This window comes from Pelophylax lessonae (genome assembly GCF_965119305.1).
Source record: "Pelophylax lessonae genome assembly, chromosome: 2".
NCBI classification, from domain to species: domain Eukaryota; kingdom Metazoa; phylum Chordata; class Amphibia; order Anura; family Ranidae; genus Pelophylax; species Pelophylax lessonae.
Genome location: NC_138769.1, coordinates 258,466,136 through 258,494,072, shown reverse-complemented (window position 1 = coordinate 258,494,072; position 27,937 = coordinate 258,466,136). Strand labels below are relative to the sequence as shown.

General features: G+C 44.9%; 1 protein-coding gene and 1 pseudogene across 2 annotated transcripts in view; both read left to right on the top strand.

Moving 5' to 3' along the window:
- Positions 1-27,937, top strand: part of LOC309546075 (C4b-binding protein alpha chain-like) — a 290,333-nt gene that overhangs the window by 102,679 nt on the left and 159,717 nt on the right. Inside the window, exon 8 of the mRNA XM_082245585.1 lies at positions 26,438-26,537. Within this exon, the coding sequence (XP_082101711.1) occupies positions 26,438-26,537 (100 nt within the window). The remainder of the gene's footprint in view (positions 1-26,437; positions 26,538-27,937) is intronic.
- LOC309546659 lies at positions 14,842-16,028 on the top strand (annotated as a pseudogene). Its single transcript has 2 exons — positions 14,842-15,008; positions 15,147-16,028. The product of its transcript is annotated as an uncharacterized misc_RNA (transcript).

The following is a 27,937-nucleotide window of genomic DNA, read 5'->3' as shown; positions in this document are numbered from 1 at the left end:
AGTGTCCATTAGGGGGCTAGTGCTATACACAAAATCTTTATGCTAACAATTGAACCTTTGTTCATACATTTACAAGCTTACCAGGTGGTGGTTCAGACCTATGCTGGTGCCTGCTTGAGTTGCCTCTGGCTGTGGATCGCTTATTGCTTGCTAAAGAAAAAAAAAAAGAGAGTTGCTGGGAGTGGGATGGGTTATACGGGGATGATTTGCCAGAGTCACCTGAAGAATGCTGCGTACAACTCAGTCATCTATGGCTATGCATGTGTCATGTACTGTAGTCCAACAAAAGGATTTTACAGGTATATAAAAAATCTTAGTATTGTAATTATATCACTCGCGCCACTGGGATATAAAATTGGTTAATTAGAGGGTAAGCCGCTAGTTCCAAGGATAAATATGAATGTTGCAAAAATGTAAAAACTGCGCTAAACCCAATAGTGGGAGGGCATTGACGTCCTACCCGTGGTGTGTGTATATGTGGCAATACTCAAAAAAAATCAATATATTTGGTCATAAGGTATTACTACCTTGTGCCATAAAGTGCTAATAAATTGTAATAAACTAGTCACAATCAACAAATAAAGTGCAGATAAATAGCATTAATAACATAGGAAAAATAAATAAATAAATACTGAATTTCTTATATATAAAGTGCAATGTTAAGCAGCAAAAATAAGGTGCTTACAAATAATCACATATGTAAATACAAAATGTCCATGATTATACTGAAAAAATGGTGCAAATATTATGTAAGGTACAAAAGGTGAAAAAGTCCTTTTAATGAAAGTTGTTGCAACTAGATCAGGTGATGGTGCATACACATATGCAATAGTGATGGTGTGACCCTCCACTTCACCGTCGGTGGTATATGGTAAGATGGCACACTTACCAGATGTAGTTGATTTCTGTTAGCATACGCCAGCAGGAATCAGTAAAGACTTGGGTGTTTATCCACAGAGGTTAGATCTCCTGAAGGTATGTGGGTATCCGCTGTGTTCACCTGCTTGTACTCAAGGGTATGGAAGAAAGAAGAAGCTCCTCATAGTGCAGACGGTTAAAAAATGTTCATCTTTATTAAAATAAATCCTCAAAAATCCATGCAATGATAGTTAAAATCAAAAATCAACAGGATAAGCAAAGCTGGTGCCCTTAGTTAAGCTCCTATGCAGGTTAGGTGCTCTAATCTGTAATTTCATGCCTTTTGGAGACTTTTCTATCTTTCCCTGGCTTCTTTATGCACATTAATACAAATTTTTACCTGGGGTGCCCAAACTTTCAAACCCCACTGTACATGGTAATCATATCCCCGTTAAAGTGTTACTAAACCCAGGACCCTGCATTTACTATATCTGTTCTCCCAAAGTACACAATATGGAAATGCAATTATTTTAGTAAATATAACCCTCTAAATACCTTTTCTCATCAGCAGAGTATAGCAGTCTTGTAACTTCTATCAGTGTCAAGCCGAGCACTGGTAAAGCATGTAGGAGGAGTTTTCATTCTCCTCTGACTGTCCTATGAGGCTGCATGACTCCTGACCCATTGTCTGGACAGTGCTGATTGGTTCTGTGCCGATCACATGCACCCTCCCCATAAAAAACCTCTCTAGCAATACACATCCATCTGAGCATGTTCAGAGTGCCCCCGAGGCTCTGTACTATCAGGAGATGGCTTAGGGACTGTGGAAGAAGGGGAGGATCAGAGAAGACAGGATCAAACAGGCTTTTTTTACACAATGCGCAGGATTAACCCCTTAGGTTCCACAATGTGTATAACAAACATGCTTTAAAAGCATACAGGCTGATTTTACTGTTGTGAGTTTAGTAACACTTTGTGGTAGTAAATAGAGATGGCCTTGCGGTTCCCCCGGCGGTTGGTTCACGGCAAATTTTGCTTGTTCGCAAAAAGTCGGACTTTTGCAGACGTTCGCGAATATGTCCGCGCCGCCATTTTCTTTTTCATTCAGAAGAACTTTGACCCATGACACAGCCGTCAGGTGGAACGGGACAGCCAATTGAAACATTCCAGCACATGGACAATCCCCCTAACCTATAAATAGACCCGATCTGGCGGCCATTTCACATTCCGCTTTCTACCAGTGTAGGGAGAGGTCTGCTGTGCTCATCAGGGAGAGTTTGCTAGACACATGTAGAGCTGTGAAGATCCACAAAAATCCTTTTCAGGGCTGGTATTTTTCGGTATAGGTCTACTAGTATCTTTTGAGCTTAGGGAGGGGTATCCTGTGGTTGCTTTAGGGGTAGTTAGAGATCGGCTGCAGTCACACAGAAATCGCTTTGTCAATGTCCACAAAAGTCATTTAAAATGCTCCAATGTCGTTTTAGGGTCTATTACAGTCTATTTAATATAGGGGCAGGTATCCTGTGGTTGCTGTAGGGGCAGTTAGAGATCGGCTGCAGTGACACAAATCACTTTGTCAATGTCCACAAAAGTCATTTAAAATGCTCCAATGTCGCTTTAGGGTCTATTACAGTCTCTTTACTATAGGGGCAGGTATCCTGTGCTTGTCACAGATGTGTGAATGGACCCTATATGTATTAGACAATGTATTTACCGGCTGCTGTCAGTTCTGGCTGATTTATGAAAAAAAATATATATATTTTTTGCTGTAAAAAAAAAAAAAAAACATTTAGGGCAACTTTTTCAATTGCAATACTGCTGTTATGACATTGTCCATGTGCTGGGACTGTTTGTGCACAGCTAGTATGTCTTTTGTGGCTGCAAATATGACCTAAAGGTTTTCAAAGTTCGCCTCCCATTAAAGTCAATGGGGCCCGCCGCGAACTCGCGGTTCGTGGACTTTTGAGGAAATCCGCTGCTGGCGTTCGTGAACCGCCCCGGCCGATGTTCGTCCATCACTAGTAGTAAACTCTGTTACACCACTTCTACCTACAGGTAAACCTATAGGTACTAAGGTAGCACTGCAGTTGAGAGACTCAGATTACCACTTGCTGCTACATGATCTCTCAGTTTATAGTGTATGTTGGAGGCAGTTTGGAGTGCTAATCTAGCTACTACTACTAGTAATACACAATTGCAGTTTTTTTTGTGTTGCTGGCATTGCTGAGTATGGAAGAGGGTGATGTGAAGATTACCAGAGGATTCTCAATATTATTAAAATCAAGCGACCATAGACCTTCTTATGTTGTATTTGTTTTATAATCAACTAATGTAAACCATTCCTTCCAGTGTTTTGAGATTACACTATTTACGCTTTATTTGGAATATTATAGAGTTTTATGTGTATTAAGAGTAGCTTTTACTGCACGTATTATAATATCACAGAATTTTGAATCAAGTCATTTTTATTTCTTGTTCCATCAGATTAAATCATTTGAGTTCTTTGGTTTTGGCCATTTAAACCTGATATTGAAAAATGAAAAAAAATAGCTAAAAAGAAAATAGAAAAACGATTAAAAGGCATTTAGAAACTGCATAAGCTAATCTCATCTAAACGTTTTGCTAAAACATAGCTAATCCATTGACTCACAGTTGGAATTTAGTGATTTTTTTTCCATAAATTGTCTCAAAATCAATAGGTATGTGGGCATAGCCATATATCTGTGTGATACCATCTAAAGGTTAGTGTCTACTCATCAGACAGCGCAATGTGTGGCAGAGCGTTGCCCTGCCAGGGTCTAGAAAGCGATAGAGACCCAGAATTCTCAACCAGGCAGGTTGAGGGGCTCCAGGGAGCTTGTGAAATGAAGAGGAAACTGGCTTTTCTGTTTCCTCAGTGGTTTAAAAAGTCCAGTTTGGGACCTGGGGCCTGGAGATTTCAAAGTGATCGGGGTGTAATGAACTCTCCAATCCTGGGTCCAGCTATTCAGTATAGCCAGCAAACTAATTGGTTAGGTGTGTGCTGGGCTTTTAATAATGACCTGACCATGGTTTATAGCTCCAATCCAGCAGACACGAGGTCTGGCCCAGGAGACAGAAGGGCTCAACGTGGGAGTCAGAGCGGCACAAGGCTGCTATCCGTGTGCACCCTGTTGGGTAAGATAAGCCTGTAGGAGACAGACAAAGGCCTGGAGTTTGAGGCCAGAGCAGCAGTGCTGCAAGTACAAGCCAGAAGAGCTGAATGATCGTTTATTTTGTTTAGGACTGAAATGCTGAAACCCCTGCAAGGGAAATAAAAGTGGGGGTAAGGCTTTAAGGCAGCGCTGATTTATCTGCACTCATTCCCTGCGAAGGAAACCCTGTTATTTTTCTGCTTGATGAATTTTCCTTTAATAAACATGGGCGAGGAAAGCCCTTGAAAGAAAGCCAAGAGAGTGGCGGTGTCCTTTAACGCTCTACACTTGATGCGAGTCACACAAATGGTAAACTCTTGAAGACCATTTAATTGCAGATTGCATTGCCATTATTCAATGCAGCCATTGATCTTCATTAAAGCGCATGCTCCAACCATGCTATCTGGCCAATGGAAGATGAAGTCAAGTACTGACCAAAAATTAGTTTATCCAGTACAGTAGTTCTGGGACTGAGACTTATTGTTTAGGATAAACGGTTTGATAAGCTATTCATAGCTTGAGCTTGTGAATACTGTAAATGGTCAGTTATTACTTTTTTAAAAGAGTTATATAGTGCTAGTTGTTTGAGAGGAAGAAGGTAGAAAAAAAAAAAACATTTTGATTCCTGTCCTTTTTGTCAAATATTGCTCAACAAAAATACTTTTTTGTTGAGCAATATTTGACAAAAAAAGGATGGGAATCAAAATATGGCTCAATGAATGTTGTAGATAGAGAAATGCATGATGAAAAAATGTATTTAGTTTCGTATTCATTAAGTTAATAACTTTGTTTTGTTACATTCGTTATGTTGGAATTTGTTTCATATATTCGGATTCGTTTAGTATATTGGTTTTTACAAATCCATTCGTATTTTCGGAAGTTATTTCAGAAGATTTAAATGTATTCATTTTGTTATGATTTGGAGATTCTGATGGATCCCCCTCCATGTAACCCAAACACAATAAGTAGAAATCATCTTATTTCACTTCATATCTTACTGTAACTATTTTTCTCTTTCGTTCATCGACTGACACAGCGCTCCATAAATCATAACTAGTGGGTTATATTGCCTCCTCCAGAAGTAAATCTAGGCAGAACAAAAAACACCTGAAACACCTGATTACACCCTTGGGCCGTCCTCAGCTGGTATATAACCCCCCTTTCTGCTCTAGGTAAACAGTTTAAACTTGTCTAATCAGGAGTAAGGACCTAGGCTCCTGGCTGGGATCTCTGGTCCTAGCACTTTTTTCTCCTTCCTTACATCTTTTTTGTTTTTTTCTCTCGGGAGATCTACAATCAACTGCCGGGCTGGGAAACAGGCTGGATAATTTAGATCCAGGGGTCATTCCAGCCCAGCCAGTGAGCACGTGCAGACCGCAGGTACGCGCTATGTCGGCCACGACATAGCCTCACGGACAGAGGCTGGTCCACAAGTTAAATGTCTCGCAGAGTTGCATTCGACTGGGCTTAGGTCTGAGTCGCAATGGTCCCTTGGCCGACAGCTACCCTACTTCGGTAGAGCGAAGAGTTCTGTCTGGAGCGTTACCCACACCATAGAAGGTTAAGTAGTCCCCCCTCTCCCCATTGGTGATTTATTTGGGGTGGACGCTGGTAACTTTCAGGGATGGTCGGACCTGCCTGCAGATTCCCTCCTCCCATCCTTAAATCCCTCAGTGAGCAGGGCTTCCCCCCACTCCCCCCCCCCCCCTGTCTGGACCTGGAGTCTGGTGGAGGTCTCAGGGCAGAGGGTCCCGGTGCAGAAACCGGTGCAGAGTGCGCAGCGGAGTCTCCCCTAACATGTGTCCTACCTTCAGGGGGGGGGGGGGGTCACCTTACAGAGGGTGCAGCTCTGCAAATGATGCTGGTGTAGCACTACTCCTGTGGGAGCTGCTGGTTACGGGTTCCCCTGGGTTACCTATAGCAACAACCTGACGATTTAGCATATTCTAAGTGCTTGGCTCAGTCAGAAAACAGTCCAGGGGTTTTGTTTTTTTTTTTGTTGATTTATTTGAGAACTGTGATAGGAGAAGGGATGAATGGGATACTCCAACTGAATAACTATGCACAATTTGCTGGGACTTCTGATTAACACTGGATGCGGCAAGGCCGCTGCTTCACCTTGCCACTATAGTGAAGAAGAATCAAAGGAACTGTACTGTACTGTGAATCACTCTTCAGGGTGCTACTTGGCACCCCCTTTGTCCCTACTCTTCAGGGTTCTACACGGCACCCCTTTAACTCTGACACTCTGTGTGGGCTGACCCCTTGATCCTCTGACTTCACTGGAGTGGTCCCCTTTCCTGGGCAAACCCTTTGGCAAGTCCCCTGGTACTCACAGACACTGTTTTTCCCCGGAAGACTCTGCCAGCAGCTCCACTGTCAGCTTTACAGGATCCTCTGCAGTTCAGCTCCAGACTTTGTTCACTAGGCCGACCTCCTATGACCACTTTCCTCATGCAACAGGAGGAGAGACAGCCGTCAGCCTCCTCCTGGGACTCTGCTTCCTGCCCAAGATGCCCTGTCACATGTCCCCTCAGCTTTTATGAGCAATCCCAGAATTCACTGCAAGAGTGCCCTCCCACTGGGACTCCCACAAAAGCCAATGTTTTACTGGCTGGGTTTCCTACACTGTCCAACAAGCTCCCTTATTGGATACAGTGGGGACACTCCCTCAGACCCAGTGAATAACACCAGGGAACATGCAACAGGCAAGCTAATAGATCAGGCTCCCCTGATAAGCAGAAGGAGCATAAGATGCTTTTACCTAGCACCTACCTAGGAGGGTGCTACACTGGAAAGATCCTGGCAGCATGCTTCAGCGTTTGTAGCTGATGGTGGCCATTTTTCCTTAGTCTGGCTGGTCTCCATTTGGCAGCCATGATTGTGTACCTGGATGATGTTATAGGGGCCATTTTCCCTTAGTCTGGGAGACGCTGGAGATGACTGAAGCCTCATGGGGATGCCTAAGCTCCTCCTTAGTTTCCTCTTCCTGTGCCCAGAACATATAAACAGGGATAGCGTCCATGATGATGCTGGGTTCGAATTCTCGGTGCTCCTTCGATCGGTAGGGTGAGTCCTTGGGGGTCCTTGTTATCTCTCTCTCTGTGCTGATAGGTACCCTGAGCCTTGAGGAGATCCTTTAGTGGTGCTAAAAGATCATTTTTGTACTGCAAGGTCTTCCTTATGGAGCCTCAGGGTCACATCTCCCCCACTGAGCCCCTCCATGAAGGTGGCAGGTCCCCCGAAACCCCAGCTTCCCATGGTTGCACTGATGGCGGTCCTGCAGACCTTAGTGTCCCAGGTGGAAGTGGAGTGTGGGCAAAGGCCCAGAACGAAGCATCCCCCGCCTTCCCCTGCTCAGTCGGTCTCATTTGATTCTAAGCCTGATGCCACTGTGAATGTGGCCCGTCTAGGGCGGCTTAATATCACACCCCCCAGATCCATCTGATTAAAAAGGATGATTTCTCCATGGCCACAGCAGCGCTGGTAGACACACTTATCAATGCAGTGTGTGAGACTTTAAAAATGGAGGATGCGGCTGATGTAGCCACGCACAAGGCTGTGTCGTTTGGTACGCTTAAGTCACCTCGCACTCCAAAAGTGTTTCCTTATGTGCACTTTCTTGACAGTTTTCCTGTAAATAATGGGAACGACCAAAATTACTGTTTGTGATCCCCAAACATTTTGCTGTACGTTACCCTTTTGAGGAGTCACTTTTAAAGAAGTAGACTAGTCCATCAGTGGTGTACCCTCCTGTTTTCAGGTTGAATAAAGCAACCATGATCCCTGTTCTGCCCATATTGGTCATAGTAAAGTGCTGTTACAGATTATACTGCAATGTTGTTGATGTTGCTGCCATCTAGTGGTCAAAGTTAGTTATTATAGTTATTTGCCAGAACTTGACAGGAAGTAGTGTTTTCTTCTGAGGGAGAGGCTGTAACCTTTAACCTGGAACTGTATTTCCTCCATTTCACAACTGACCCCCCTGATACAGCAGACAGCAGCAGAAGAGCTCCTATCTATTCCAGGACTAATGATGGAATTGTCTGTAAGTACCTTCACTGATGGAGTGAGGCTGCTGTATAATGTTTAATGTACTGACACATATGTTTTGTTTATGCTTATGCTGTAGTTTTACATAGTTATTCAGAAAAAAGAATACATACAGATCTGATGTCTCCCGTTTCTTGACTTCTGAATTATTGTTAAGCTGTCTGACTAGTGTTATACAACAGTTCAATAACGCGAAGCATAACAGTAAAAAGACAACCACGTCCGGTCGAGAATAAACTGAGACGCCATTACTGCAGCATGAGTCTAAGATCAGGAACAAAGTACCAGGCTGATGTCACGCTACCGCCGACACAGCAAGGCAGGGAGAACATTCCTGGTGCCCAGCAAGACGATGCACAATGTATCCAGAGCTTCACTGGCTAGCAAGATGTCCTTAGCAAGTTCCTCAGCGGCTAGAGCTCGTGCCAAGGCAGAAGCTGCCCGCGTCCAGCTACAGTACGCAGAAAAAGAAGCAAAGATGATGCAGGAGTTAGCAGCAAAGAAAGCTGTCACAGCACAAGAAAAAGCCAAGATGATGCAGGAGTTAGCAGCAAAGAAAGCTGTCATGGCACAAGAAGAATTAGAATCAAAATTGCTCATCCTGCAGCGACAGGCTGCAGTTGCAGTTGCTCAAGCAGAGGCCGATGCCTACATGGGAACAAGTCGATCAGGAAGTGAAAAATCATATAAAGGCGCAGAGGTTCCAGAAAAACCTCTATTCTCTGCAGATCGTACAAGTGAGTACATACAGAACTCTACTGATGCACACACAAAGGAACAGTCTCTTAAACCTGAAGCAAAGGCTGAGATCAACAGACCCCCTGAGCAGGCCCAATCAACCACATGAGGTCAGCGGCTGCCAGCAAATCAAGAATGAAGCACCGGAAACCCCTAAGAACAAAAAACAAGTATTCCCATCACCTCAACCTATAGATTACATGCGCGAACAACAATGTGCAGTGGACGTCACCAATTATCTCATCCGCAAAGAAATGGTTAGCTCAGGCTTTCTCCAATTCGATGACTGTCCTGAAAACTATTGGGTATGGAAATCTTCTTTTCTGAATGCCACTGAAGGTCTGAACTTATCACCAGCAGAAATGCTTAATTTAATGATAAAATGGCTTGGTACCGAGTCAGTAGATCATGCGAAGAGGATGAGAAGAGCAAACCTGTTCAATCCCGCAGCAGGACTCAACATGACCTGGAAAAGACTAGAAGAAACGTATGGATCCCCAGAGGTAATAGAAGGAGCACTGTTGAGAAAACCTGAAGTCTTTCCCAAGGTGGGCTACAGAGACAACGTGCGGCTACAAGAACTAAGTGATCTTCTACTAGAGATAGAATATGCCAAAGAGGATGGCTACTTGCCAGGACTTTCATATCTAGATACAGCTAGAGGCACTAATCCCATAGTAGAGAAACTGCCCTCAAATCTGCAAGACAAGTGGATGTCTTTGGGAGGTAAATTCAAAGAAGATTATGGAGTCGCCTTTCCCCCTTTCTCTGTGTTTTCTAGGTTTGTCCGACAGCAAGCGAAAATCCGAAGTGATCCCAGTTTCGCCTTCACCACCAGCGGCAATCAATCGCACAGACCTGAGAGACCTCACGGTAGGACCTCTGTATCCACACACAAAACAGCTGTACCTTTTAGAAGTCACAGACTACCAAAGCACCCACAAGGTACACACCATAGAAAACCCTTATAGACATTGCCCAATACACAAAAAACCACATCCACTAAAGAAATGCAAAGGCTTTAAAAGCAAACCCATTGCAGAGCGGATGTCCTTCCTTAAACAAAACGGCATCTGCTTCAAGTGCTGCGGATCTACTTTTCACATTGCCAAAGACTGCAAAATACCAGTAGAATGTACAGAATGTGGCAGTGAGAGACATATTGCAGCTTTGCACCCTGGCCCTGCTCCTGCTCCACTAGAGACTGTAGAACCCAGGAAAAATCAGGACAGAGAGCAACAAGAGACCCCACTCTCCTCAGTAATGTCTAATTACACTGAAGTATGTGGACAAGGCAAGAGTGCCTTATCATGCTCAAAAATCTGTTTAGTGACTGTGTATCCCACTGGCAAGAGAGAAAGAGCAGTGAAAATGCATGCAGTGCTAGATGAACAGAGCAACAGATCCCTTGCAAAGTCAGATTTCTTTGATATCTTTAACCTTAAGACAAGTGCAGTTCCATACACTCTAAGGACATGTGCGGGGACAATTGAAACCACAGGGAGAAGAGCTACTGACTTTACCATTGAATCCTTCAATAAGAAAGTGCAGTTCCCACTTGCTACCCTAATAGAGTGTGGCATGATACCTGACAACAAAACTGAGATTCCCTCTCCAGAAGTAGCCCATCACCACCCTCACCTCCGCTCAATTGCTCACCTTATCCCAGCTGTTGAGCCAGATGTTTCTATCCTTCTACTTCTTGGGAGGGACATCCTTCAGGTACACAAGGTGCGCCAGCAAATCAATGGACCTTATAATGCCCCCTATGCACAGAGACCGGACCTGGGGTGGGTCATTGTAGGAGAAGTTTGCCTGGGGACAGTGCACCAGCCTGACAACATTAGCACTCTGAAGACGTCCGTGTTAACAAATGGACGCACATCTCTTCTCAGTCCCTGTCACAACAGCTTCGTTGTCAAGGAAAGCTTTGTCGGGTCAACACAACACTGTGACTCTTCTACACTATATGGTAAAGAAGAAGTCAATTCCAACATTGAAACAGACAATCTAGGGATTGCAGTGTTCCAGAAAACTAAAGATGATGACAAACAGGCCCTCTCTATAGAGGATCAGACCTTCTTGCAGATCATGGACAGAGAGGCTTACCAAGATGACAATCACAGTTGGGTGGCCCCTCTCCCCTTTCGCAAACCCAGACGTGTTTTGCCTAGTAACAGGGAACAAGCCATGAAGCGTTTGCATTCATTCAGCAAAACACTGCTGAGAAAGCCAGAAGTGAAAAGAGATTTCATTGAATTTATTAAAGGGATGCTAGACAATGATCACGCTGAAGTTGCAGAACCACTTGAGACAGACAGGGAACACTGGTATCTACCAATGTTTGGTGTCTACCAACCACACTGTGAGCAGATAGCCACTGCTAATGTTTATCCACTCATAGAGCCCAAAGGTGACCCTGAAATCAGATCGGAAATTACGAGTTTCAGTACCAAAGCTTCTGAAACCACACTTCACTCACATTGCTTTGTTTGAGAGATTTTCTTGCTGGAAGATATTAGTTAAGACCCTAGCCAGACTCATCCATTTCGCTAAATCCTTCCGGAGAGAAACCAATAGCGATCAGGTCAGAAGGTGGGAAGGTTTCCATGAACAGGTCAATTTAGTGGAACTTGCTCAGGCAAAGTCTGTTATAATTTCTTCTGTTCAAAACAAGCATTTCCAGAAGGAATTTGACTGCATCAAAAAACAAAAGACATTCCCAAAACAAAGCCGTCTTGGGAGGCTTAGCCCCTTTTTAGACAAGAATGGGTTGTTGAGAGTAGGTGGACGTTTGTCTCTTGCTGAGATTTCAGAGGAAGAGAAACACCCTGTCATTATACCTTATGATCACCACATTGCAACACTGCTTGTTAGGTACTATCATGAACAAGTAGTTCATCAAGGGCGACACATCACAGAAGGGGCAATTAGATCCGCAAGTTTCTGGATTCTTGGTGGCAAACGCTTGGTATCAGCTGTTATACACAAATGTGTCATCTGTCGCAAGCTGCTAGGAAGATTACAAAGTCAAAAGATGGCAGAGCTGCCAGAAGACAGAGTAATTGCTCAACCACCTTTCACCAGCCACCTTTCACCTTTCACTTAGATGTATTTGGTCCGTGGTCTGTTTTAACCTGTTGCATTAGAGGAGGCAGCGCGGACAATAAATGATGGGCAGTCCTTTTCACTTGTTTGTCTACCTGAGCTGTACACATAGAGCTACTTGAAGCCATGTCAACATCAAGCTTTATTAATGCCTTGAGGAGATTCTTCTCAATTCATGGCCCAGCAAAACTGCTCCGTTCTGACAGAGGAACAAACTTTGTGGGAGCCTGCAAAGAACTTAACATTTGTGACAGTGAATCACAATTGCAAGACGTTCTCCAAGACAGAGGATGTACATGGGTCTTTAATCCTCCACACTCCTCACACATGGGTGGTGTCTGGGAGAGACTTATAGGTATTACCAGGCGAATCTTGGACGCTATGTTGCTACAAACCAAACCTGCTCACTTGACCCATGAGACTTTAAGCACCTTTATGGCAGAGGTCACAGCTATTATGAATGCCAGGCCTATAGTTCCTGTGTCCTCGGACCCAGATACACTTATGGTCCTTACCCCAGCAATGTTGTTAACTCAAAAGGTGAACTCTTTGTCTGCTCCATCTGGAACCATAAGTACAACCCAAGTTCATGCGAAACAATGGAAGCAAGTACAATGCTTGGCAGAACCTTTTGGAAAAGATGGAAGAGAGAGTATCTGTCAAACCTGCAACGTCGTAGGAAATGGACTGAGGATCGCCCAAATGTAAAAGCGGGTGATGTTGTTCTGTTGAAGGACAGCCAAGAGAGCAGAAACGAGTGGCCCGTAGGACTTATTGTCAATGTTCTACCTAGCAGGGACGGCAAGGTTAGAAAGGTAGAGGTCAAGATTGTAAAAAATGAGACTGCCAGAATTTATCTCAGACCTATAACTGACATTATAGTTTTGATCTCAGACTAACTAGGATTCCATTTTCCTGTGTATATGTTTTTTCTGCATAGCAGTAATTGTTTGGGTAGTGACATAATAAATTATGCCAGACAGGGAGTGTTCTGCCCATATTGGTCATAGTAAAGTGCTGTTACAGATTATACTGCAATGTTGTTGATGTTGCTGCCATCTAGTGGTCAAAGTTAGTTATTATAGTTATTATTTGCCAGAGCTTGACAGGAAGTAGTGTTTTCCCTCAGAGGAAGAGGCAGTAACCTTTAACCTGCAACTGTATTTCCTCCATTTCACAACTGACCCCCCTGATACAGCAGACAGCAGCAGAAGAGCTCCTATCTATTCCAGGACTAATGATGGAATTGTCTGTAATACCTTCACTGATGGAGTGAGGCTGCTGTATAATGTTTAATGTACTGACACATATGTTTTGTTTATGCTTATGTTGTAGTTTTACAAAGTTATTCAGAAAAAAGAATACATACAGATCTGATGTCTCCCGTTTCTTGACTTCTGAATTATTGTTAAGCTGTCTGACTAGTGTTATACAACAGTTCAATAACGTGAAGCAGAACAATCCCAGTAGAGGAATCCCCATCCTTTAAGGACCCAGCTGACAAGAAAGCGGAGGCTGTGGCACGCAGCATGTTAACAATGGCTGGTTTGGCATTGCAGTCTTTGCCTCAGCCCTGGTGTCTCAAACCTTAACTGAATGGGCCAAGCTTTTTCTTATGTTAATTTAGCAGACCAGTTGGTCCATGAGCTGCAGTTTATTTGCGATGCAGCTTTGGATATAACTCCTGTGCTGTCCAAACTTTGTTTCAGTGGTGGTGATTAGGCGCGTACTGTGGCTTAAGAATTGGTCCGCAGACCAAGCCTCTACAAAAGCTCTAATTAATCTGTCCTTTCAAGGCGATCGTTTGAGGCTACCCTGTATGACGACATTAAGTCTATAACGGGGGGAAAGAGTACCTTCCTGCCACAATCCAAGCAACCTTGGTCTGGTAAGCCTGGAGCTAGCTTCCTGTACCCGCAGACAGCGTGAAGGTCGGCCCTCACCCATTATTGGGGTGGGGGGACATCTTCCCTGGGTTCCAGGCCTGTTGACTTCTTTTGTGAACATTGAGGAGAGCAATGAAATGTGTCTTTTGGGAGTACCCAGAAAGGGGGGCAAAGTTTGTCCTTTTCAGGGTTTTTAGGTCCTGAGTAAATAAACTCTCAGAGCAAACAGTATATTTTAACAAGCCTCGATAATGAAACCTTTTCCTAGGAAGGGAGTGGAAGTCTCTAGGAGTCTATTGGGAAATCCCATAAAAAAAATTTCACTTGTAATGACTGCTGCAACACTTCTTTTATGAGGGTATTGGAACCTCTAGCACATTGGTTCTTAACCTTGTTGGAGGTACTCAACCCCACCAGTTTCATATGCGCATTCACCAAACCCTTCTTAATTGGAAAAATAAAATATGATTTTTTCAAATTCAAAACATAGGTATATATTTGGGTAAATATTTATACGTAGGTGCACAAAATGAACGAAACCATTAAGGCCCCATGCACACGGGGCGTTAAAAAAAACGTACGTCCAAGCTAGTTATGACGCCGGGAAAAACCGGCGTTAAAAACGCACGTTAAACAGCGTTTCTCAAATTATGTTAATGAGCGTTAAGCCGCGTTAAGCCGCGTCAGCGCTAAATAGCGTTTTTTTAAAAAATCAGTCCTCCTCCATTTTCCACACCCAAAATAACCACAATGCAATGTGTGGAAGCCATTTTGGTAGGAGAGAGAGAGAGGAGAGAGCATTTTCAGATCAGTTGAGAGTGTTTCTTGTATTTTCGGAGTATTTTTTGCATTTCTGAGTCATGGATCCTGTTATGCAGAAGGTTGATGAGGCGATCCTGCTCATCATCTTGAGAAGGATGCGTAGAAGGAGACAGTTGGAGGAGGAGAATGAGAGGAGCAGACGGCGAAGGTTCTGGGTGCATCCTGTCATGTTGCAGCGTCTGTCCGTGGGGTACTTTACCACCATGTACACCCAACTCCGCATGTATCCGGACAAGTGGTACAACTTCTCACGTATGTCCGTTCCGCTTTTCGATGACCTGCTGGAGAAGCTCAGGCCAAGGCTATCCAGGATGGACACGAACATGCGAAGCAGTGTGTCACCGGAGGAAAGGCTGCTTGTGACACTTCGGTAAGTGAAATCATTTGTGGGTGTTTTGTATAGGGTTAGTACTTGGGTTAAGAGGGTTAGGTGGTGAGTTAAAACATATTTTCAATGTATTTTTGAAAGATAGATGTAATATGTAATCATTTTTTCTTTTTATTTTAGGTTTCTTGCTACTGGCCAAAGCTTTGTCTCCTTACACCACTATTTTCTGCTAGGTGTCTCCACGGTGGCCAAAATTGTTAAGGAGACATGTGCGGCAATATGGGAGCAGTTGAAGGAGGTGGTCATGCCGGAGCCGACTGAAGAGATGTGGGAAGCAGTTGTCGACGAATTTTGGGAGAAAACCCAGTTCCCCAACTGTATCGGTGCCCTTGATGGAAAACACATCAGGGTGAAGAAGCCCCCCCCCATTCCGGCTCTGCCTACTTTAACTACAAGGAATATTTTTCTGTGGTACTCCTGGCATTGTCTGATGCCCATCTTCAATTCCTTGCTGTTGATGTAGGAGCATATGGCAGCCAGGGTGATGCCCGCATCTTTCGAGAATCGGCCTTTGGACGTCGGCTACACGAAGGACGACTCAACATACCAACAAGCAGGCCGCTACCGTGTACTGAGGAACCAAGCTTGCCATTGGTCATGGTGGCCGACGAAGCATTTGGACTGGCAGAAAATCTGATGAGGCCATACAGTGGCTATGGACTGAGTCACACCAAACGTATATTCAATTATCGACTGAGCCGAGCTCGTCGTGTTGTGGAGTGTGCGTTTGGTGTGTGCTCAGCAAAATGGAGGGTTTTGCTGTCATGTATGCAACTGGATGTTGACAATGCCACCAAGGTTGTCCTGGCCTGCTGTGTTTTGCACAATTTCCTAAGGAGAAGCGACAGGAGCAGCGTTGAACCAGAGCCACGTAACCCCATGCACCGCGTGCAGTTTATGGACTTACGAACAACAGCACGAGTCATGACCATCAGAGATAAGTTTGCGGATTTCTTTGTCTCGCCTGATGGGGAAGTGGCATGGCAGGATAATTTTGTCTAAAATCATTCATCTTGTAAACTTTGTGATATCTTCACATACAGCTTTTATTAAACATGTATGTCAGTTCTTTTGATGTCTATCATTCTTCCATTGTTCCAGTTCAATGTTGCATGTGGCAAGTGTGTGCCAGCCCTGGTCTGTGCATACACTTGCCACATGCAGAAGAAGGAGGGGGGTTTCCTTCTGCATGTGGCAAGTGTGTGCCAGCCCAATGGCCTGTGCATACACTTGCCACATGCAGAAGAAGGAGGGGGGTTTCCTTCTGCATGTGGCAAGTGTGTGCCAGCCCAATGGCCTGTGCATACACTTGACACATGCAGAAGAAGGAGGGGGGTTTCCTTCTGCATGTGGCAAGTGTGTGCCAGCCCTGGTCTGTGCATACACTTGCCACATGCAGAAGAAGGAGGGGGGTTTCCTTCTGCATGTGGCAAGTGTGTGCCAGCCCTGGTCTGTGCATACACTTGCCACATGCAGAAGTAGGAGGGGGGTTTCCTTCTGCATGTGGCAAGTGTGTGCCAGCCCAATGGCCTGTGCAGATGTACTTCTATTTCAACATACAACTTTAAAAAAAAATGAGGCAAAATATCATTTCAAAAAAAGGTTTTTATTCAAATAAACACAAAAAAAAGAGAAAAATCACAAATGCTGGTAGGTGTATCCTGACTGATCGTCCTGGCTTTACCGCGGTGACTTCGAACGTGGATAGCTGATGTCAGGATGCGAGTGGGTGGCTTGGACATGTCGTTCCTGCGCAACCTCATGGTGGTAAGGGGGTCCAGGTAAGTTTGGTGGCGGGTAATGGGTAGGTGGTTGGGAGAAATCAATGGAGGAGTGGGGTGGGAAATAGGAGGGCGTGGACAAGACAGGTGTTGGGTGGCGTTGCGGAGGGGACAAGGTAGGTAGGTGGCGTTGCGGAGGGGGGCGGTATTGAAAGTGGGGTGTTAGCGTTGCTGAGGTCACAGAGGGCATTGGGGGATCAAGAAAAGTGTTGAATGGATCGTTTGATGGTGGCGGGCCACCACTTAGTTTTGCATGCCTATATTGGGTCATGATGGCGAGCACACGATCCATACAAAGCTTTTCTTCAGGTCCCCCAATGTCCTCCAGGATGTAGTATGCAGCACGGCAGAAGGCGGCGCGTGAGTTGCCAGGATCGAGGAACACATCCCCACTGCGCCTCTCCTGCCGCACTTCCTGCAGCAACGCTAACACCCCGTCCTCGTTTTGATGGACAATAAAGCCACCCCTCTGACGCTGATTGCGGCCACGGCCACGCACAGCGCCACGGCCACGCACACATACCTCGTTGCCACGAACGGGTACCTCGCCACGGCCACGCCCCACACCACTATCGGGAATTTCTTCCACAGCACATTCCTGGTCCCTGGATTCCTGTTAAGAAAGAAAAAGGTTCAGTTTGTCACATACATACAATGAAGAACAGAATGGCAGACAGACTAGACAGACACTAACCTGTATTGTGGATTCATCGCAGACATGAGATCCACTGGATTGGAACATGTCACTGTTTTCAGTGGCAGCACTGGGGGGTCTGTCCTCTGGTTCTTCAACCACCTCCTGACTAGCATCCTGAGTCAGGTCCGCAATATTAGATGTTGTCCTGAAAAATATGTAAAAAAAAATGGCTGCAGAATAGCAATACATTCACAGAAAACGATGCTCTGAGCACCCCTATATGTAAGTCAAAAATACAGTATGTGCGACTTACTCTCTACTGCTGTCTATCATTGCTTGACGCAGGAATGCCAGGTGGTTGTGGTACACGTGTCTTCTTTTGTGGGAGGCAGCTGCACCACTTGTGTTAGCTTTTTCCTCCTCTGTCAGATCCCTCCTGACCCGATCACGCAGGGACTTCTACCTCTTTTGGAATATTTTGCCTAAGAAGAAAAGTGAAGTAAGGTTAAAATATGCATTCTTTGTAATTATACAGCACACAAGTCATGCATTTCTGAAAAACTTACTTCTTTCCTTCTTCTCTGCGGTGCTCAATCGGTCCCAGCCTGGTGTTAGGGCTTCAGATATATCCATCCAGGTTTTTGATTTTTTAATCCTGTCACTATAGAAGGGATGGGAGACATCCCACAGCTCTGGATGGGCCTCAACTGCAGAGATAAGCTCTGTCTGACCTATATCAGCAGCCATTGTCCCTCTCTCCTGTATGTCCACACAGACACACCCACCCACCCACACGGCTGAGCAAAGGACACTTGGGAAATGTAAAAATGCATTTCCTGTGTTTTTACTCCATTACAGTGACCAATCACATTTCTGAAAATTTCTACAGCTTAATAACGCCGGACGCTGGAAAACGCCGATAAAAACGTTAAATAGCGTTAAATAGCGTCAAGCGCTTTTAACGCTCTAACGCTGGGCCTCAGAACGCGCAGCCCGTGGGTTCTTGTTGCAGCTGAAAAACGCTTAGGCCACTTACAGCTTAAAAACGTCTTTGTGTGCATGAGGCCATAGAATAACATGGAGGGGCGTTTTTAGGCTGCAAGAGGAAAACGTCTGACGCTGCTTACAGCGGCGTTAAAAACGCCCCGTGTGCATGGGGCCTAAAGAATAAAACCTTTAAGAACAAAGAACAAAACCATGATTAAAACATGATTTTCACACAAAAACAAAAGCATAATAATGAATATTTACTGCAAATCAGTGTGACTGGGGGGTGGGGCATACAATGGGGTGTTAGGAGGGCACACACTGGGGTGGGGTTGGGAGGGCATACCATGGGGTGTCAGGGGGGCACATGGGGGGGGGGGTGGGAGGGCATACCATGGGGTTTCAGGAGGGCACACATTGGGGTGGGGGGGTTGGGAGGGCATACCATGGGGTGTCAGGAGGGCACACACTGGGGGGGAGGTGTTGGGAGGGCATACCATGGGGTATCAGAAGGGCACACACTGGGGGGGGGGGGTTTGGGAGGGCATACCATGTGGTATCAGGAGGGCACACACCAGGGGGCATTCACAATGCTTTATTGAGCTAAATGAAAAGGATATGCATTTCCATTTGTCAGCTAACAGCACCTCTATGCTAAGCTGCAGTAACTCAGCAGACTTAGCATAAAGGTGCTTGTAAACTAATCCACCATGTACAGCTAGCTGAGCCTACCTCCAGGAACATTCACTCGGCTCCCTCTGCTCAGCTGCTCACACTTACCTCTTCCAGACGGGCGCGATCTCCGTGGTCAGGTACATCCCTATCCCGCCCACTTAAGCAGCAAGCAGCCTGCAGGAGATAGGCTGGAACCCTGCTGGGGGAGGTACAGGGGGGCGGAGAGTCAAGTGTCTATGTGTAATGGCTGTGAGTTGTCCCGACCGCAGCTCTGATTTCCCTGGGTGCGCTCGGCCTCACAATCAGTAATATATTCTCGGGGGGATGAGCGGGGCGTGTCATCACGAATCATATGAGTCCGGTGTATGTCTTGACCTCCGCCGAACCCGCGAGACTCACCGAACCCCTGAGGTTCGATCGAACCCAGGTTAAGAACCACTGCTCTAGCAGCTAAAAGGAACAAGAAGGCACAGCAGTCTAAGCATTCTATTTAATCATAAAACACATGTATTAAAATTGGATTGCACTCACAAAGTGTGGAGATTAGGCGATGCACAGTTCTCATGCTCCTCCGGATCCGCCATGTCATGTGGATCCCATGCATGTGTCAGGGACCGCATCCTGCTGTATCCTGGTGGAATGCCAAATGGCTAATCTATGTGGAGTGGCCCTATGGGAAGGCAGCTCTGTAACTCCAGGGATGGAGTAAGCCCCATTATAGGGTGTCAGCTTGACTGGCTTGACTGGCTGGTGTGCAGGACGAGAGAGCGGTGTGACTAAAAACCGTGGCCGGCCATAACCAGGCTGGAAAGCAAGCCAGATTGGAGAGCATGTCCAACCGGTGTCTGGCAGTGGTAACATCACACAATGGGCAGTGAGGTGGGTGGAAACATGTTTTGGAGCCTCCTAGCTCCTTCGTCAGACCAAATTACTGTTTTTAGTCATACCGCTCTCTGCAGACCAGCTGGTCAAGCTGACAACTGGACATCCTATCATCGGGCTTACTCTATCCCTGACGTAACAGAGCTGCCTACCCACGGGGCTTCTCCACATACAGTATCTCACAAAAGTGAGTACACCCTTCACATTTTTGTAAATCATTTATTATATTTTTTCATGTTACAACACTGAAGAAATGACACATTGCTACAATGTAAAGTAGTGAGTGTACAGCTTGTATAACAGTGTCAATTTGCTGTCCCTTCAAAATAGCTGAACAGATAACCATTAACGTTGTGGCGGATCCAGGGGGGGGGGGGGCAACGGGTCAATTGCCCCCCCTGAAAATTTTACCCACTCTCCAATTTCTGAAATTATTACCCACGCTCTCTCTCCCTTTCCCCGACAGTCACAGTGCCGCCCGAGTTCCACTTTCTCCAGCAGGCCTGGAGCTGAAAGCTTTTGTTGTAGTCCCGCCGCCATGCCGCTGGCCTATACAGCAGCCGCACCGGAATGTACACAGCATTGAGTGAGTGCACTGGTTGCTATCACCGCCTGGCGCCTAGCAACCAGTGACGTCACCTTCCTCCTCCACCGTGCGCCTAGAGTGTTGCTCCACTCACCTTCTCCCTCCAGCAGCTCTCCAGGCTAGGCGAGTGTGACACTGACTGACAGAACAGAGACAGAGTGAATCTGAATGAACTAAAAAAGTGAGTACAATTTAATTTTATACATGCCCTAAATCACGAATTACAATCGGGTATTAAAGAAAAAAAAAAAAGTGCTGCCCTTTGCCATTAATGTTGTTAACCACTTAAGGACCAGGCCTATTTCTGTCACTTTACAAGTTAAAATCAGTTTTTTTTTTAACTTTACAAGTTTTTTTTTTTTGCAGAGACTAAGGGTCCTTTCACACAGCCAATCCTATCCGCCTCTGCTCATTATGGGGCAGCGGATCTCCACTGACATCCGCTGCTATCCGATCCGATCCTGTCCGTGAAATCCAAATGGATGGAAACTCTATTTTCCATCCGTCTGGTGGATCGGATGGGATGGGATCGGATGAGAACGGACAGGTGGTCCGTTCTCATCCGATCCTCTATAGAGGAGAGTAGGGATCTGACAGGTCCATCTCCACACATAGAGCAGAGATGGACCTGTCATCCGCCTACTCAGCGGGGATCGGCGGATCGATCCCCCGCTGAGCAGAACGGACCTCATCAGACGGTGCGCCATGTGAAAGGACCCTTACTCTAGAGAATAAAATCTAGATTGTTGCAATTTTTTTGTCACACCGTATTTGCACAACGGTCTTACAAACGCATTTTTTTTTTTGGGAAAAAATACACTTTATGTGAATAAAAAATAAGAAAACAGTAAAGTTGGTGTTTTTTCGCTTTCACTTGCTCATACTGGTCACAGAGTCCAACATGGCACCTCATGGCAAAGAACTCTGAGATCTGAAAAAAAGAAATGTTGCTGTACATAAAGATGACCTTGGCTATAAGAAGATTGCCAAGACTCTGAAACTGAGCTGCAGCATGGTGGCCAAGACCATACAGCGATTTAACAGGACAGGTTCCACTCAGAACAGGCCTCGCCATGGTCGACCAAAGGAGTTTAGCGCATGTGCTCAGCATCATATCCAGAGGTTGTCTTTGGGAAATAGTCGTATGATTGCTGCCAGCATTGCTGCAGAGGCTGAAGGGGTGGGGGCTCAGTGCTCAGACCATACGCCGCACACTGCATCAAACTGGTATGCATGTCGTCCCAGAAGGAAGACTCTTCTAAAGATGATGCACAAGAAAGCCCGCAAACAGTTTGCTCAAGACAAGCAGACTAAGGACATAGATTACTGGAACTATGTCCTGTGGTCTGATGAGACCAAGATAAACTTAAGATGGTGTCAAGCGTGTGTGGCGCCAACCAGGTGAGCAGTACAAAGACAAGTGTGTCTTGCCTACAGTCAAACATGGTGGTGGGAGTGTCATGGTCTGGGGTTGCATGAGTGCTACCGGCACTGGGGAGCTACAGTTCATTGAGCGAACCATGAATGCCAACATGTACTGTCACATACTGAAGCAGAGCATAAGCCCCTACCTTTGGAGACTGAGCCGCAGGGCAGTATTCCAACATAACGACCCCAAACACACCTCCAAGATGACCACTGCCTTGCTAAAGAAGCTGAGGGTAAAGGTGATGGAATGGCCAAGCAAGATCTCCAGACCTAAACTCTACTGAACATCTGTGGGGCATCCTCAAATTGAAGGTGGAGGAGCTCAAGGTCTCTAATATCCACCAGCTTCCTGATGTCGTCATACAGGAGTGGAAGAGGGCTCCAGTGGCAACCTGTGAAGCTGTGGTGAACTCCATGCCCAAGAGGGTTAAGGCAGGGCTGGAAGATAAGGGTGGCCACACAAAATATTGACACTTTGGGCCCAATTTGGACATTTTAACTTAGGGGTGTACTCACTTTTGTTGCCAGCAGTTTAGATATTTTTGGTTGTGTTGAGTTATTTTGAGGGGACAGCAAATTTACACTGTTATACAAGCTGTACACTCACTACTTTACATTGTAGCAAAGTGTAATTTCTTCAGTGTTGTCACATAAAAAGATATAATAAAATATTCACAAAAATGTAAGGGGATGTACTCACTTTTGTGAGATACTGTAGAGTATTAATTTGCCATTCCACCGGGCTACAGCAGGAAGCGGTCCCTGACACATCCATGGGATCCACGTGACTGTCATCTGGCGTATCCGGAGGAGCATGAGAACTGTGCCTTGCCTAATCTCCACACTTTCGGAGTGCAATTGAATACGCGTGTTTTATGATTAAATAGATACACTTAGAATGCTGCGCCTTCTTGTTCCTTTTATCTTTTACTTTTTAGGTCCTCAGTCGCCTTGTGCAGATTAAATTGCTGCAAAGGTTCAGGTGATGGCCGAACTACCCAAGGTCCCCCCTATCCCTGTCCAGAGAATTGATTTACCTATGTCTGATTTTAATTCTGACCAGGGGGTCCCTCCTTTGGACAAATTTAAGGATCCACAGCCTGTGATTTGCCGGCTGCTGTCACACAGACGGTTCTCTCCCCCGATTTGCATATAGGTTCTGAGTCTGCAACTGGGAACACTCAAAGTTCCAACCCTACCTGGTGTGGTACCTGTCCATACTCTACCAACTCGCAAATGTGCACCAAACCTGGAAGCCAGGGCCTTAAATAGGTGCTGCCAGAGTCACATGAGGTGGCACCATCCAATTGGATGCTTCCCCAGTGACGCAGGAAACCATGGAGGAAATATGTTCCTTTTGACTTCCTCTCTAACTACAGTGCTACTGTGGAGGAGCGCCACCTGCTGTGGAGAATGTAGACTGCACCTGCCTACATGTTTCATTTACAAAAAAAGGGTTCATGTGGGAACAACATTCCCTCTGGAGGCATGATCTGTCGACATGTTTTTGGCCTTTTATATGCCATCTATGTGATACAGGTACTGGGGGATGTTTGGGCAAGTGGTCCCAGTGTATTAGTTTGGGTAAATAATGTTCACGTTTTACATCAATGTAGTGCTAAAGGATGTTTTAAAGTCCTAAAGCAGTGCTCCAGACCTCCCCGCCCATGGAAAAATTAAGTTAGCAGCTACACATACTGTAGCTGCTGACTTTTTATATTCGGACACTTTTACCTGTACTGGAATACAGCAAAGTTGGCACCTCAGCCGATGTTTCTATCGGCTCTCTGGTGCTGCCGCCGCTGCCATAGCCTGTAAGGGAAACCGGCAGTGAAGCCTTGTGGCTTCACAGACAATTTCCTACTGTGCATGCTCGAAGTGCACTGCGCTTGCTGAATGGCCCGGCAGAGGGGAAGGAGGATGGGGGCCGAACTTCTGACGGACCTTGCCAGAATGAGGTCTGACAGTAGTGGGCATGGGTACCTGTCAAGAATTAATGTGAAGAAGAAATATGGCACCAGAGGCGGGGAAGAGACAGATAAGCGGAGCTTCCACTTTTGGGTGGAACTCCGCTTAATCTCTAGCTTGGACACCACCAAAAATATTACATCACCCTCTTTACAGAGAGACGCCACATCATGTGGTGACAATCTCAGCAGCATTTACGATCCCCCTACTGGCTAAAGAAAAAAAAAAGGTAATTGTTTTGTATATACTGTCTATGTGTGTGTATATTATTATTTATTATTATTATTTATTATTAATATTTATTATTATTATTATTATTATATGAAGCTGGTGGGTGCTTCACTGGCAGAGTTGAGCTTTACCTCAAACTTTATTCTGTGATTTCCAAGGACTAGGCATTAACCACTTAAGCCCCGGAAGATTTTACCCCCATTCCGACCAGGGGGTATTTTGCGATTCGGCACTGCGTGACTTTAACGGAGAATTTGGCGTCCTTTTTTTCCCACAAACAGAGCTTTCTTTTGGCGGTATTTGATCACCTGTGCGATTTTTTGATCACGCGCTATAAACAAAAAAAGAGCGTCCATTTTGCAAAAATAGCAATATTTTTCCCTTTTTTTTATATGAAATTCCCCCCCAAAAAAATGTAAAAATCAAAATTTTTTAAAATTTTCGGCCAATTTGTTTTATGCTACCTATGTTTGGTAAAAAAAAAATCGCAAAAAGCGTATTTTGATTGGTTTGCGCAAAAGTTATTGCGTTTACTAACTAAGGGAAAGATTTTTGTCATTTTTGTTGTTTTTTTTTTTAACGCGTAATGGCGGCGATCTGCGATTTTTTTTGCGGTACTGCGACATTGCGGCGGACAGATCGGACCCTTGACTGACATTTTTGACAATTTTGGGGTTACCAGTGACATTTCTACAGTAATCAGTGCTATACATATGCACTGTTACTGTAAAAATACACTGGTAGTGAAGGGGTTAACTTTATTTGAGAGGGAGGGGCTGTGTGTGTCCCTAGGGGCGTGATTCTAACTGTGATTGGCTGGGGCTTCAGCTGTATGCAGAGTGATCAACGGATCTACATAGTAGATCCAGATGATCAGCTCTCATACAGCGAGGAGAATGACAGGCAGCTTGTTTACACAAGCTGCCTGACTTTCTCCCTCTCCCCCGCCGATCGCAGAGTGGCCGGCGGACATCGGGTCCGCCGGTCACACGCGCGGGGGGGTCCGTGACCACTCGGGAGCGGGAGCGCGCCTCCGGGGGCGCGCGCTCGCTCCCTAGACCCTCACAAGCTAGTGACGTAGCCCTACGTCACTTTGCCTGTGAGGGGCTGACCGCCGACGTAGATAGTCGTGCGGCGGTCGGCAAGTGGTTAACACATATTAAGATTGTAAAAAGGATATCTTTACTGATTTAAAGAAAACAAATTGGCTGCAAAAAGTAAAATTGGAAATAGACATACACATGCAGTCAGATGGGATGCACTAAAGAAAATACCATTTGTAAATATGTAACAATGTAATATTCTCCTATCCACTCAATGAAAGATTACTTAAAATGTTTATTACCCTAACACTTTATATTCCTGATATGTGCATGTTGTACCATGTACTTGTATCAGAAAGTATCCTGATCCCTTTGTATTGCTTCAGTTGTGTATCCTTGGTGTTCCTGCCAGTCCCCTTGCTTTCCTATTAAAAACTGACCACACTAAACAGGAGAAAACATCGTGGTCAGTTCTCAAGCTATGCTGGAAACTCAGTATGCTCTCCCCCAATGATCAAACTTGTCCTGACACGGCCCCCTGCACAGCCATTCACTGGGAAGCTCAGCGTGTTGCTGGTTCTCCTCCCCCAGCTCTTATGCAGCTGAAAATAGATGGAATATGATCACTTATAAAAAAGGGAAAAAAATATATTTATAATGTTTTTTATATCTATAAAAAAAAGTTTGTCCTTTCATTTCTATTTTAAACCGAATGTATTGTTTTACAAGGGGATTGTTTACAATCACTTTAATTAGGGTTTTTACACTGTTGCAAAAGAAAAAAAAAAGCAGCCTGCTATGCAATAAAAGCAATAAAAATAGCAAGAGGCCTGTTCTCTTGGTGGTTTGAATTTTTATTTTGCATACAAATTATCATCAGATGTTTAGCTGAAGTAAGATAGCAGTATAGTATCCTGCATGTGGCTTTGGGTTCTAGAGTGTTCTGCATAATGAGAACAGAAATAGAAAAGAACAGGAAGATAAATAAAGCAGTAATTTCTGGTGTAATGGAAGCAGACAGCATATTTACTAGTAGACCTGTCTGATATACAATACATACATCTGAAAGTTTAAATAGCCTTATTATACATAGGTCAAATTGTGAATTAGGTTTACTATGCAAATGTATGCTGTGCTACAAGAGCCATTTTGAATACTTCTGTTTTTTTTTTAATTTTATTTTTTTAATCCAGGTAGACGGTGTGGTAATCCTGGGGAAGTGGAAAATGCAGAGATGACAGCTGATGATGAATTTCTTTTTGGCTCTAAAGTTACATATGTTTGTAACCCGGGGTAAGATTTGAATACGTAATCAGTAAACAAAGTCGTGTAAATACTTTATCCTGCATTGTAGTGCTAACTTTACCTCACTTCAGCAAACTATAATATTGTAGTGGAGTGCCAATTGACTCACCATAATACAGGTGTAGGCTCCTTTAACTCTTTCTCACAACTCCTAGGGTACCTGGACTTGCCCAGGGAAGAGAAGTTTCTCAGTTTCCCTCCCCCAGAAGCTCAGAGAGACCACACCTGATGAGCTGGGAGAGGGATCTGCTGCCAGATAAGAGGCTCACTACTGTCAGAACTGGCGAGAAGGCCAGAACCTAATATCACACAGTTTTTCCAAAAGACGCATCTACCTTTTGAACGCCTCTATCCCCGAATACTACCAGAAAACTCCAGTTCCAGTTGCATTCTGCTTAGTCCTTAGGCCCTGGATCTGGCCCTTGTTTTGTTTTTTTTAAAAGCCTGCCTTTAGTATCACCTTAAGCTCTTGAATGGCAATTAATATATGTTATGCCAATGGAGGTATTATAAGGCTGAATCCATCAAGAAAAAGATTCTGGGTAAAATATAAAAGACGGGGGTTACATTGAGTAAATAGATACTATACTAATCAAGCACTAAAACTACAGTACCCAAGTCCATGTTTAAAAGCCTTTACACGCTATCAAAATGTAGTATTAACCCTGAATTATGGTCTGAGAATTGTTGCTCCCTCCCCAACATTCATGGGGATATCATACATGTGTAGCACAGTTTGCTGTTTACATACACATGTGTGTTTGAATTCACATGTGTGCGTGAAGTCACAGGGTTGTTTTTTAATTTATTTATTTTTTTATTACAATTTCATTTCTAAACACTTTTTATTTTTCATTTAACTTTGCTGCTATCACAAGGGGGTTAACCAGCCCCATATGTGGTAGAATGGGCAGGGGACTGATTCTGTTGATGGAAACAGCAGGGGTCTATTTGACCCCTAATGTAACCACGGCCCTCTACTGTAGCTAATCAAGCACAGCATGCTTGATTAGCTGCTTCCTCAGCCACAGCATGGCTTTGATAATGACAGCTCTGATTCCAGAACTCAGGAAATGCTCATTATTTCCAGGTTTATTAGTCACAAAGATCAGAGAATGGATGTTTCCCAAGCTAATCCGCTCTCCATCCTGCAGTTCTGGTCTCCCCAAAGGAGCAGGAGGGCCTTGAAAGCATGGCAACGGGGGCTGGGGGGAGGGGGGGTGTGGCAACAGTGATTGGAGGGCTCTGTCACCACCCAGATCCCTTTTAAATGACAGTTTTGTGCCTTCTGGCAAAACAATACCAAGATCATGCCTGCAGTAACAGCCCTGAGCTTGTTTTAATCACATTTAATGTGCATTGGTAGATAAAGGTTTAAAGATTTAATA